General features: G+C 38.8%; 1 protein-coding gene across 2 annotated transcripts in view; it reads right to left on the bottom strand.

Moving 5' to 3' along the window:
• Adcy9 (adenylate cyclase 9) overlaps positions 1-13,739 on the bottom strand; it is a 142,833-nt gene that overhangs the window by 38,251 nt on the left and 90,843 nt on the right. For both annotated transcript variants that reach the window (XM_023711479.1, XM_023711480.1), the window contains exon 3: positions 1,705-1,895. In XM_023711479.1, the coding sequence (XP_023567247.1) occupies positions 1,705-1,895 (191 nt within the window). The remainder of the gene's footprint in view (positions 1-1,704; positions 1,896-13,739) is intronic.

The following is a 13,739-nucleotide window of genomic DNA, read 5'->3' as shown; positions in this document are numbered from 1 at the left end:
ATTCCCTGATGGATAGACACAAAATACGCACAATGCAAAATGGCAGACAGTCACCACAAATCACTAATTTGGGGCTTTGAGTTCAATCTACTTCTCTACTTAAACACACCTCAGTTTGAAACCTGGAGGAAATTGTTTGTCCCCATATAATAAACTCATATTTGGAAAGCCACATTTCTAAAGCTCCTCTGTCTGACATGCAAAGCATCAGTCCAAATAAGGAGGTCATAGACTGGGCATGGTGGTGTGCACCTGTAATCCCAGTGCTTGGGAGGATGAAAATAGGAAGATTACTATGAGTCCAATTTGTGCAGTGAGACCCTGTAGACTCTATACTAAAAATAAATAAATAATAAATTAAAAATGAGGAAGTCATCTCTGAAGAAGGTAGGTATTCAGGAAAGTTCAGATACATTAACTCTCCTGCAGAGGCAGAAAGAATGGAGGAAGGGCCTAATAATTCCATCCCAGTGGCTCTCCACCAAGAATACCATCCCAGTGGCTCTCCACTCTGCCTCCCCAGAGAATGCTGGGCAATGCTGGAGACATTTTTGATTTGCACAATTAATGAAAAGGGATGTTACTAGTAACAGAAAGCAGAGCCATAGATGGTGTTAATCAATCTGACAATGTATAGGACAGCCCTCACAACACAGGATTTTCAATTCTAAATATCATTAGTGCCAAGGTTTAGGAAGATTAGAAACTACAAAGAAAATGATATATAAACATTCTCAGTAAACCTGAACACATGAATTACCAGAGGTAACTGGATGACAGGCACAATGGATTCCAACTTGGAAATCCCAGCTGACTGCCATGACACATTATAAAGATTGTTAAGCTTATGGACAAACATCTAGCTTTCAAATCTGCTAATGAATGTAGAGAAGTAGAAACATACTGGATTAAAGCTGTTACAGCAGGCCATCATCCTGACTATTGCATTGTTCTGTTATCTAAGAGCTCAAAACAGTGAAGCAGAACTGTTATAACTATCTCACTCTGTTTTCAAATATGGAAACAGCAAATATTTAAACTGTAAAAATAAACAGAAGGTATCAGTGGTAGAACTAAATCCATTGTGACAACTGAGGAAAAGCTCATAAATAAGGATGATTTCATCACCCAAGGTTGATCATGCTAATTGCTGGATAGTTTATTATGGGACAATGCTAGTCCAGAAGTAGGCACTTCCAGATAGCCACCAGGAGAGTTCTGCTCCAGTGACAAAATGTCATGACGTTCTTGGCAACATCAATGAGCTATATCACAAGATTCACTCACACCAACAAAATATAAGACAGTCACAAAATTGTGAATTTTAAGAGACACTGGAGTATGTGAGCAAGGGGTCTCTAAAATAAAATAGAAATCAGCTCTCAAACAAGATAAAAGGAAAATTATCTTTACTGTCATCTATCATCAGCTTTTAGAAATCCTGAAAGATGCCACATGGTGTGGAAAATAACTAATAACCCAAGAGTGAAACATTTTTATGCAATGCAAAAAGGAAATTGAGGTGCATAATGTTAAAAATCAAGGATACTAAAAATCCAAAATGCTTCTAACTTTATACTAAATTTAAAAACCGTAAAAACCAAACTGAAAGGCATTCTGAGTAGTATGCCACCAGCTGTTTATTACTTCACGTGTGCTATTGTTGAATTAATAAAGTTTTAGAAGAAGGAAAAAAAAACTAACCTTAAAGTTATCAAAGGTTTTGACAGTCTGCGCCAAGTCACTGACACTCCCTGATGATGCTGTCCCCTGTCCCCTAGGGCCTGAGGACACCCGTGAACCGTCAATGGCCTCAAAGCCAGAAAGCAAGGCCTCTGCACAGCTGCAATGAGACTCCTTGGCTCTCTGACCCGAAATCAGGTATGTCTTCAAACCTATGATGGATAAAAATTACAATCAGCACAGCTTGAAACCACGGTTGGTTGAAATGCAGCTTGATCTTGCTCTCTGTGGAGAACACACTCCTGAAAGGTGGGAAGTAAAGTAAAAATGTGTGTCATTATTTTACAACTGCCTTCATGGACTTCTCAGACAGATGTAGCAGACCATCTGTCTGTAAGATATACCATTTACTTACATTTACTTTTCCCTGAATAATGGCTGTATATTTTACCTGCAGGGACTAAAATAAGCATTAAAAATTCCGCTATGAAAGGGTCCTGTGACCTCTTTGTGAAAGCAGCAAAGCAGATTGATGATCAGCTCTATATACTGCTTGGATTGATTTTTAATTTGTAAATCCTCATCTCTGATTTTTATAAAGGAAAGTCCTGATGCAAAGATGACTTCAAATTTAGGTAGAGCCCCTCACCTAGGCAACTGTTCATCTGTTTCCTGCTCAACTCCAGCACTTCAAGAAAAACACAGATTTTCCTGGAGGCAGGTGCCACCTAAAGCAGAGAGGAGGCTTGGAAAGAAGACTTGAAGAGCCCTGAGTGCACAAGGACAGCAATGCTGTCACAAGGCTGAAAGAATCACCTGCATGAGGAACCCTGATATATGCCTTGATGCATACATCCCTGAGGTTGTCATGGGTTACTAATTGGGTTACAGGTTGCTGTCCATTTACCAAGAACTTATTAAGTACCTCATATCTTTTTTTTTTTTTTTCTTCATTTTTTAGGTACCAGGAATCAAACTCAGGACCTTGCACTTGCCAGGCAGGTGGAGTGCTGTTGAGCTATATTCCTGGCCCATTTTTTCTTTTTTGGAGTCAGGAATCAAACTGAGGACCTAGTGATTGCCACACAGTCACTGTACCTCTGAGCTATGTCCCTAGCTCAAGCTTTCCTTGTCTACCATACACTGTGACAAGTGTAGGGAGGAAAAAAGCGAACACTTCAACCATAGTTGCAACCTGGAGCCTATCATCTAAAGAGGGGCCTAGGTAACAAGCAGATGCAACTGTGGTCAGGTTGCCAAGCCACAGAATGAAATCATTTGAGGTGCTCTAGGATGCACAAGATGGGGGCACCTTATAAAGACTCTGCTTTGAAGTATCTCTTCCAGCTGAGAACAGTGGTACACATCTGTAATCCTAGCAACTTGGGTAACTAAAGTAGGAGGATTATAAATTTAGTTAGACACTATCTCAAAATTTTAAAAGCCTGAGGATGCAGCTCAGTGGCCAGGTATATGTCTAGCATACATAAGGCCCTGAGTTTAACTCCGAATACCACAAAAAAAAAAGAAAAAAGAAAAAAAGAAAAAGAAAGAAAGAAAGAAAAAGAAAAGAAAAGAAGAGAAGGGGAGAGGAGGAGGAGGAAGAGGAGATAGAGGAGGAGAAAGAGGAAGAGGGGAAGAAGGAGGAAGAGGGGAAGGAGGAGGAAGAGGGGAAGCTACCAGAGAGGAAGAGAGGAAAAGAAGGTTTAAATAGATCCCCTCCAAAACTCAAGTGTTGGGGGCTGGAGAGATGGCTCAGTGGTCTAAAGCACCTACTTGGAACAAGCTTGGGAAAGCACAGGGACCGCGGTTCAATCCCCCAGCACCACATGCCAGCCAGCCCCGCCCCCTGGTGGGCTGAACTGGCCACACACACACACACACACACACACTAAAGGAATAAATAAATAAATAATTAAAAAAAAAAAAAAAAAACTCAAGTGTTGCCAATATGGTGGTATTAAAAGATAGGGCCTAAGTGAATAGGCCATGAGGGTTCCTCTTTTGTGAGTAGGATTGGGACACTTATAAAACATGGTCATAGGGCTGGCAAGATAGCTCAGTGGACTAAGTGCCTGCTTTGGCAAGCACAGGGACCAGGGTTCATCCCACATCGCACGTGCCACACCAGCCCTGCCCCCAGGCTTGCTGAGCCTGCGACTCAGTCTGGACGTGGTAGTGAATGCCTATAATCCCAGCGCTGGGGAGGCTGAAAACAGGAGATCACTACGAGTCTAAGCTACATAATGAGACCCTGTACCAAATACATTAAAAAAAAAAAAAAAAAAGTGGGTCTGCATAGCATTGAGCTTCTTGTTCTCCTGCCCTCTGTCCTGTGAGCACACAGTGTTCCTCACCTCCAAAAGATGCAGCCCTCATCTGAGAGCTAAACTTGTGCTTGAGCCTTGGTCTTAGACTTCACAGCCTTCACAACTGTGAGAAACAAGTATCTGTTCTTTATAAATCACCCAGCTTGTAGTATTCTGTTACAGCAGCAGACTCAGACAGAATGCCTCCTGGAGGAAGTATCCTCTAAGTGAAGTCAGCCCTGGGCTAAGGGCTGAGGCAGCCATCCCTAGGCAGTAGGTGTCATTAGGTCAGTTCAAAGAGGAGGTCTTGAGGGAAGAGGTTGAGCTTAGTGCGGCAGGGACAGAGAAGATATAGGGGAGGAATGGGCAAAGGAAAGCATCAGATTATGCAGTATACCTGGTCACTAGGAGTCTGCATCCTGGTGTTAACAGCAGAGCAGAGAAGAAAGAGTAATGAGTAGACATAAGGCTGAGGACAAGCCAGAGATCTGGTGGAAGTGCCAGCCACCGTGAGTGGGAAGGGAGCTGGGGTACATAAAAATCAGAAAGCAATAGCGGAAATGGGAAATTCATCCCCAAATCTGGCAGTAAGAAGCAATGCTTTGTTTCAAGCAGTTGCTGTAAGGGGCAAGGGCTTGGCTCCCAGGCTTTCTCCCCTCCAAAATGTATGACTAAGTGAGCTACTTCATTCCTTTGCAACTCAGTTTCCTCCTATGGGCTAATGTGAGGCTCAAGTGATTCATACACAGCCAGTATAGCAGTGCCTGGGGCATAATACATACTTGAGAACCTTAGCTATTATTAGTAACGTAGTGTTTGACCTGCTTGTCACCAGGAACCTTTTTCATGCTCCATGTACAAAGGCATGTGTGGGATTGCTAAATCAATAATTGCTCCAAATTTGTCTCTAATTTAGATTTTTCTTTAGGGATGACACAATACTGTTTCAAAGGTCAAACACAGGTGTTTGCAGCAAGAAAATCTGAGTATAAATTAAATTTCTTTTTATTTATGTTTCAAAATGGAAAGCTAAATTTAACATGAAGCTGGATATCAGAGGATGCAGTAAGGTAGTACTTGGTTGCCCAGCTAGGTTACTGATCTCAAGCCTAGTTGAAGTCTTAACTTGCTAGAGCTAATGATTTAATGAACAGTCACATACATGGACCCTGGGGTCCAAGTTCACTAGAATGGCTCTTCTGGAGCAGAAGGTCAAAATAAGGCAGCTAGATGATTTATTTTGTTCATACACCATACAAGGTAAAATAAAGGATTTCTAATTTTCTTTCTTAATAATCAGCTCTCCTTATCCATAGATTCTACAATCATGAATCACAAATATTTGAAACCAGGGAGATAACTAAGTGGAATAAGTGCTTGCCTGGCAAGTGCAAGGTCCTGAATTCAATCCCTAGCACAGTAAAAAATAAATAAATAAATAAATAAATAAATAAAAGAATAGGGCTGGCCAGATACCTCAATGGATTAAAGTACCTGCTTAGGCAGATGCAGGGGTTAGAGGTTCAATCCCAGGCCTCCCATGCCAGCCCCCGTCCCTGGGGTGGGCTGAGACTGGGCGTGGTGGCACACACCTATAATCCCAGTGGTTGGGAAGCTGAAAACAAGAGAATCACTACAAATCCAGTCTGTGTAGTGAGACCCTGTAGACCCTACACTAAATAAAAAATTTTTTAAAAAATTAAAAAATAAATTGTGGTGTCTATATTGAACATACATATTTTTCCTTGTCTCTATTTTTAAACATTAGAGTATAATAAATATTTGCATAGCATGTACATTGTGCTAGATATCCTAAGTAATCTAGACATGACTTAAAAGTATGAGAGAATAATCATAGGTCATAGGAAAAAATATTATGCCATCTTATAAAAGGGACTTGAGCATCCTGAGATTTTGGTGTCCACATGGCAGTTCTGGAACCAATCCCCCGCAGATACTGATGGATAATTATTTACCACAAATTATTTGCAAACAAAAACTGCATACTGCGTGCATGGTGATCAGTTTTGGTTAACAGTGTAATCTGAGAGAGTGACAAAGTTATTTTAGGGAAAAAAAGATAATTACTATGTTCTTTGTCCTGGTGATTTTCTCTAGGACTTTTACTTGGGAAAATCCTTAATTATCAACAAAGACCCAACCATCAGTACAACAGAAAGAGAGGAATAATTACCAAAGAAAGAATGTATTACAACATAGACACTTAAAAGCATAACACAACAAATGCCTAGAAGCTGACATCACTAATGGTATGAAAGAATAGAATAAGAGAAGGAATCCACTTGGGTTGGCTCATAAATGTTCCAAAAACATCTTTCCACTTTGCATTGTATTTTTCCCCATAACTTAGGTCTGAAATGGTCAAGTACTGTGAAAATTATTTAAACTAAAACACAGGGCCAGGGAGATAGCTCAGTAGGATAAGCACTTGCCTGGCAAGCACAAGGGCCCGAGTTCAATCCCTGATTCCACCAAAAACAAACAAACAAACAAAACCCTAAAACATAAATCAGTCAATAAGAAGAATGAAGATTAAAAGCACTCTTAACCTAACAAATAACCAGGGCATACAAAGTTACAGATATGTTATTTTATAATTACCAATTGTTTCTGCTTCTGCAGAGCAAAATTTTGGTAAAAAGCAAAGTAAACATTTATACCTATTCACACTAAGACTCTTTGGATGGGTCTAAGTCTGTCCATTCCCATGCAAAACAAATAATCACAACAACTCATTTGTTGTAGGTGACCTACTATTTGATGAGAAATCACTGGCTCTGATAGCAAAGACTGTTGGCAAAAACTTAATGTCTTTTTAAAAAAGTGTTGTCCCAAACAATAAAATATGAGACAGATTTACCCAAGGAGGTGAGAGAACAAAGGCCAGCTTGTTTAATTTGACCTTGATGAAAACTTTATTCTAATGAAGCCAATTTTTAGAAGAACAGCCCTCTCCAACTTTTTCTCTCCTACTCCCTGTCCTTCACCTTCTTCTCCTCTCTCCCATGCTCCTGAATGGCTACTTTCCACACCCCAAAACCTGCTTTCTATCAGTCATGGATTAAGAGTGCTGCCATCACAACCAAATGTGGGTAACTGCACACCCACTTAATGACTATGCTGTTTGTACTCTCTTAATGTCTGTACTGGATATTAAAAATGCTGCCATGCTGAATGCTAACACCAGCAACAAACTGAAGAGTTTACAGTTCTACAACTCCTTCCTCTAAACAATCCTAAGAGGTTGTGATTTGATATCAAGAGCCTCCATCAAGGCCACAAATTGAAAAGTCACACTGGGTACAAGCATCAGCAGCCTGTCAGGTAGTACAGTAGCCTATTTGTTCTTTTGCTCATTCATTCACTCATTTACCCAACAAATTAAATATGTATTGAGTCCTTACCAAGAGTTAGGACCTAGGATAAGGGTTGAAAGACATGGATACAAAAAAATATTTGCCCTAGCTATAGAAACAATGAGATGCAAATTTTCCTTCAATGTCAACCTCAGTTCCCTAATCTGTGAAAAGGGAATATTGTACTGTAACATACTAATAATGCACTTCATAGGGCTGTTGTGAGGATGAAATGAGTTAGTACATGTAAGGTGGGAAATGTAGAAGAGGAAGGCAAAGATTCTCCTGAGAAAGTCCCTGGCAGTGCTCAGGAATAGCTCAAAGAGTAAAATGAGAATGGCATAAATAATTAAGCATGTGTGTTGCAGGTTGGCAATGAAGAGGAGGACACTAAGCAAATAATGAACCAAACCTCCAAGTAGGGCAAAATGCATGTATCCCAGCCACATGCTGGCAGGACATTCAGAAGCAATGAGGGAATTTTTACAATGAATTGTAGACAATAAAAGGAGAAGGAAGGGTCAGGAAAACTATTTTTGGAATACCATAAGATACCAGAGTGTAAATCATTAGAAGGGCTATAAGCCAAGTCTATCAGGAGAAAAAGTGTGAGGAACTGAGGGGGAATACCAGTGAGTCAACTGCTTGCTATTTACCAAATGACACCATGACTATGTCAGTCCCAAGAGCAGGCCATACCTGTTAGTGGCACCACAGGTATCAGAGATCACAATCTTTATCCTGAGAACTAAGAATTGACAGTTAATTTGAAGGCTAAGAGGTGCAAATTCAAGTATAAAACAGGCACAAGGAAAACCGATCTTAGAAATGAAAAGCTAGATCTAAAGTCTGAGAGTAAGCAACAACTAAATAATTGGGAAAAAAAACAAAATAAGAGAATAAGTTGAAAACAGAAAATACTATGAAAGAAGCAAGTCACAAAAAGCTACATGCTACACAAGTCTATTTATACATAATTTACAGAATAAGGGAAATTGTGGAGACGGCAGATTGGTGGTTGCCAAAGATCTGGAGGGAGGGGTGATGAAAGGAAGACTGTTAATGGCTACAGGGTTATTTTGGGGGGCAATGGACATGTAAAATCAGATTGTAGTAATAACTGCACAACTTCTGAATACACTAAAAACCACTGAAAATACTTTAGAGGACTGAATTGTATAGTAGGTGAATTATTTCTCAATAAAGCTCTCTTTTTTAAAGAAAAGAAATAGGGCTGGGGAGATAGCTCAGTGGCCTAAGTCCCTGCCTGGCAAGCACATGATCATTTCAGTCCCTGGTACCAAAGAAATAAAAAATAAAGAAAAGAAATAAAGCTATGTGAATTTCACAAGATGCAACAGTGCTGAGCTTTGAAACAGAAAAAAGTCAAGAAGGAATACATACTCCCTGAGAATTTGAGGTAAAGGAATAAGAAGTGGCAGGTAAAAGAAAATATTAAACATAAAGGCTTAGAAATAGATATCGTGGGGCTAGAAAACATGTAAATAAGCCAGTAAAATAACCTTGAAAAACTAAAAATTATACATGGCAAGAGTTCAGGAGTCTGGGAGAGATTAAACAAAACAAAACAAAAGAAAATTTGACCTTCAAAGATATCTCCAAGAGTCACCAAATTCACAGTTCTCACTTTTGCAGTACAGTCCAAACCTGCTCGATCAACTTTGGCTGGCACTTTAAACCAACATAACTTCCTGTGTCATGTGTACATTGGCCTCAGGGTGCACTGAAGCAGGAGGGGAGCCTGTCCTTGCTGGCATGGACACTGATCTTCCTCTTCACCTGCATCCACACTTCTGAAGCACATGCGCATTTGGGAAGGATGGCAATACAGGCTGTGGTACCACCTCTCCTATAAGCTCCAAACTATGCAAAGAGAAATGGGGTGCTAAAGATTCTCAATTAACTCTTCCTGGGAATAGCTGCACCAGGCCTTCGCCAACTGTTATTTTGTGGAAATGTTTACTCAGGCTTCTGGCTACCTCTCAAATCACATGCCTGCACAAACATGTGCTTACCGTGAAATTCTGAACTTCTTAAACCTAGTTTTCAGCTTTGACTCAGGCTTTCTCTTTTGATGAGTATTTTGCATCCTGGCTGGCAGAGAGACTCAAGTAGTTTTCTGGACTGCATTTCTTTCTTTTCTTTTCTTTCTTTCTTTTTTTTTTTTTTTTAATTTATGTATTTGGCACAGGGTCTCACTATGCAGCATGGACTTGAAGGGATACACCTGTTTCAGCCTCCCCAGCACTGGGATTACAGGCATGTGCTACCACACCTGGTTTTGGTGGCCAGCTCAACACAGGGCAGGCACAGCATGTGGTACTGGGGATTCAATGCCGGTCCTTCTACTTGCCAGGCAGGTGCTTACAGCACTGAGCTATCTCCCTGGCCCTGAACTGCATTTCTTGCTTACAAGGTACATGCTAGACTTGCTTGAGGGCACTCACTGAGAAACACAAAACTTTTTTCTTCTTAAGTTACCCCAAGGTCTCTGAGTTCACTTCAGCCCTAGAAACAGTCTTTCTTTTCTGACCTTTTTTCTGAAAGATTAAGAGCTGTGTTTCTGTGGATTATTTCCAATAACCTCCAAAGTGTTGCCGTATATTTTTTTTCAAAGTTTTATTGATAAACAGATAAAAATGAGACAGTTTCAAATCCAATCAGAAGTACAGTTTCAACAAATAATACACTGCATATATTCTTCTTAGTGGTTAATTGCTGTACAAGAAGTGGACTTGTGATCCTATTTACAAACACCATTAGAACAAATCATTCTATTCATTAAGAGAATGCAACTATATATCTATCCTAACCACTTGGAATACACAAATACAAAATGGACATTCATCGGTATACCCCATTTTTTCTAAGTTCCGTTATTGAATATTATAGGTGTGTAAACTCAACAAAATATTCTAAAAGAGTCCAGTAGCCCATAATAGTATTGGGTCTTCTGTTTAACTGGCAATGTCAGAAATTATTGACCTGAGTCCCCCACAGCTCAACATAACAGCATGGCTTTATTTCCTATATTTCGTCTTCATACTTTTCTACTGGATGGTTAAGACCAAGGTAAAGCAGGACCTATGCAAGTGTTGCCGTATATTGAGTGAGAAGCTGAGGGTAGGGCCACTCTGCCACTCATGAAGCCCAGGGGCTCCAGATTCACTCTCATAATGCTCAGCATGTAGTTATCATTCCTTCCTCAAGAAAATTATAACTAGGTTGTAAACTCAGGCACAATCAAAACTGAAAGTGAAAGCAAGGTGGTGAGCCCTGAGTGCCCCAGTACAAAAGGAGGAGACCAAGCACAGGCCAGGGGATGCCAGCATACAGAAACATAGTTTATACAAAACAGAGGCCTGGAGTGCCATCCACCACCTTCACTTATAAAAAGGAAGAATCCTCAGAGGTTCCCTGGTCACATAGTGTAAAGCTGAGCTCAACTCCAGACCCCTTACATTGCATTAAGAGAATGTAGCTGTATATCTATCCTAACTATTTTGAATATACAGATACAAAATGGTTGTTCATTTGTATCACCCTTTTTTGTTTAGTTTTGTCAGAGAAGGGTATTCCATTATCATTTAAATATTGTAGGTGCATGAATTCAGCAAAATATTCCAATATAGTCCAGTAGTTCATAATAGTAGTAGGTTTTCTGTAGGATTGGCAATGTCAGAAGTTGTTGACTTGAGCCTTTTATAACTCAGCATATTAATATGGCTTTACTTTTTATACTTCATTTTTATACTTTTCTGCTGGGTGGTTAAGACCAAGATAAAGCAAGACCTATATAACAAGAAATGTAACTTTTGTATATGATAAGTTCAGTCAAATCTCCTCAGGATTTAACCTGAAACCCTGTATTGCAGTTTGTAGATCCTTTGTCAGTGTCAGCCATGTGGATGAGTCATGGATATTGCTTGACCCATTTGCTCTCTGTGAAAGCCTGAGAGAATGTTTTCTCTCCATGTGACTCTCCTTAGGTATACTCTGCATCATCGATCACTTTCTTCCATGGGCCCATAATCTCCTTGATCAGAAAATTTGGGACACAACTAAGTTACATGATGTTACAGTACAGGTTCTCCTATGTCCTGAAAGGCTTGGGCCTTGAAAGGCTAGGGCCAAAATGTTGGCTGTCCTTGCAGCCTTTCTTCTTCTCTAATTTTTGGTCTGCAAATTTAGGTTGTTAACCCTCCTGAAGAGAAGCTTATTATTATTACACTACAACACACGCAGTTGAGCTTAACCTCACTATCTGTCTAAATATCAAACATTTTAAGCATAGCATGGAACAGGTATTTTCCATCAAGTACTGATGATATGGTAAACTAATTCCCTACAAAATATGAAGAAAAAAATTTAAAAAAATTTAAAAATAGGAATAAACAGTTACATATTTTTACACAGAAATTTAGAAATCTAACCATATATACAGCATGGTAGCAGGACAGTCCTGTGACTTTTTTTTTCCTTGTCTCTTGTTTTCATTTATTACCCTTTTATTTTTTTTAAACAAACATTTACTTGAGAGACAGTGTGGCAGTAATTGGTATGTCATGACGAGCAGTACGTATTTGGAAGACCAGAGTGACAGGCATTCCTGGAAGAGTTGCTGTTAAAGAAGAGATGGAAATGGGCAGAAGTCCAGGAAAGAAGGTTCTAGACCAGGAGAGGTGCTGGCCCCAAATAAGGCTGCCAAATAACTAATGAAGAAGAGACATAAAGACCAATTGGTGGAAAATGATGTGTCCAGGACTTCCGAAAATAGAAGATGCATAATAAGATAGGTAAGGGTCAAGTTTTGTCCTTTGGATCTCCATATTCATTTTATTTAAATAGTTGGTCACTAGCAAGTTGAACATACAGTCATCCACAAGTGGAGGACCTCTAGTGAAGTTTCTAAATACTTGTTCTGCGATTAGACAAGGGAACAGTGCTGCAGAGGTATGTTACATAGAAAGTGTACTCTGAAATAAAATTACAGTTTAACAAAAGTGAGTTTCATTGCAGTTCTACATAAATTTGGGGCCAGAGTACAGGATACCACCACACTTTTTGTTTGAAACTTCTTGGAGTATTAGCTTTGGTAATTATACAACATAAATTCATTCTGACAAAAATAATCAAGTCTAAACAACAAATATTTTGGTATCAAGACTAAGCATCTTTATCATCATGTAAGTATTTTTATCTACACTACAATGGCAACTGATATTCATTATTGTGCATATGAAACATTCTAAGATAAGGTGCTGAATTAATAAAAGTTAAATTATGTTGGACACAGAAAAAAAATAAAGTTTACTTTGATATTATTTTCTTAAAAAAAAAAAGACCAATTGGCATCATGAGAAAAAAACTATTAATCTGAACACTAGACTATACCAAAAAACAGAAATACACCAACATGAAACAGCATAATAGGATTATGGAGAACACTCATGCTCTATATTACATATTTTTATTATATTATATTTAAAGGCAGCATGAAAATTTGGTATTTTTTTTCTTTGTGGTGTTGAGGATTAAATTCAGAGCCTTTACACTAAACTTCATCCCCAGGCCCTTTTAAATTTTTTTATTATGAGACAGGGTCTCACTAAGTTGCTGAACTTAAACTCTGCCATTCTCCTGTCTCAGCTCACACAGTACTCTGATAACAGGTGTGTACCACTAGACCAGGCTGAAAATTTGAATTTCCCACAAAATATTTGAGACGCAAAAATGTGTCCCACCATCCTAAGAAACAGGATGCCACCAGCATTATCCCTGATACTTTTTAAGGTTTTTACTGTGGAAATATATAACACTAAATAAAATGCAGCACTAAAGTTTTCTTTAAAATTTAGATGAATGTCATCACCTTACAAGTATTCTCCTTAAAACTGTTTTCATTTGCATTGTATTTGAGATTCCTCTATATTGACAGGTATGACTATGTTCATTTATTTTTAACATTATGAAGTTTCCTAGGAATAAATACAATTTGAAAGAGAAAAACTAAAACTAATTAACACCAATTATAAAATCTGTGTCCTATTAAAATAAGATATATGATAAGCAAGGTTAGAAATATACTTAAAATATACTTAATGAAAAATGATTCCAAAAAAAACATAAGCTGGGCATGGTGGTGCATGCCTATAGTCTCAGCATGTAGGAGACTGAGGTAAGAGAATTGCCACAAGTTTGAAGCCAATGTGGGCTACATAGGAAGTTCAAGGCTGGCCTGAACTATACAGTAAGACCTTGACTCAGGAAAACAAAAACAAACAAAGACTAAAATATAAGTATAAATTTAAGAAAGAAATGGAATTTGAGAGACTTTTTTTTAAATCAA

The sequence above is a fragment of the Octodon degus genome, unplaced genomic scaffold (genome assembly GCF_000260255.1).
Source record: "Octodon degus isolate 3935 unplaced genomic scaffold, OctDeg1.0 scaffold00021, whole genome shotgun sequence".
NCBI lineage: Eukaryota > Metazoa > Chordata > Mammalia > Rodentia > Octodontidae > Octodon > Octodon degus.
The sequence above is the reverse complement of the archived record's forward strand: the minus strand, read 5'-3'. Positions and strand labels throughout refer to the sequence as shown.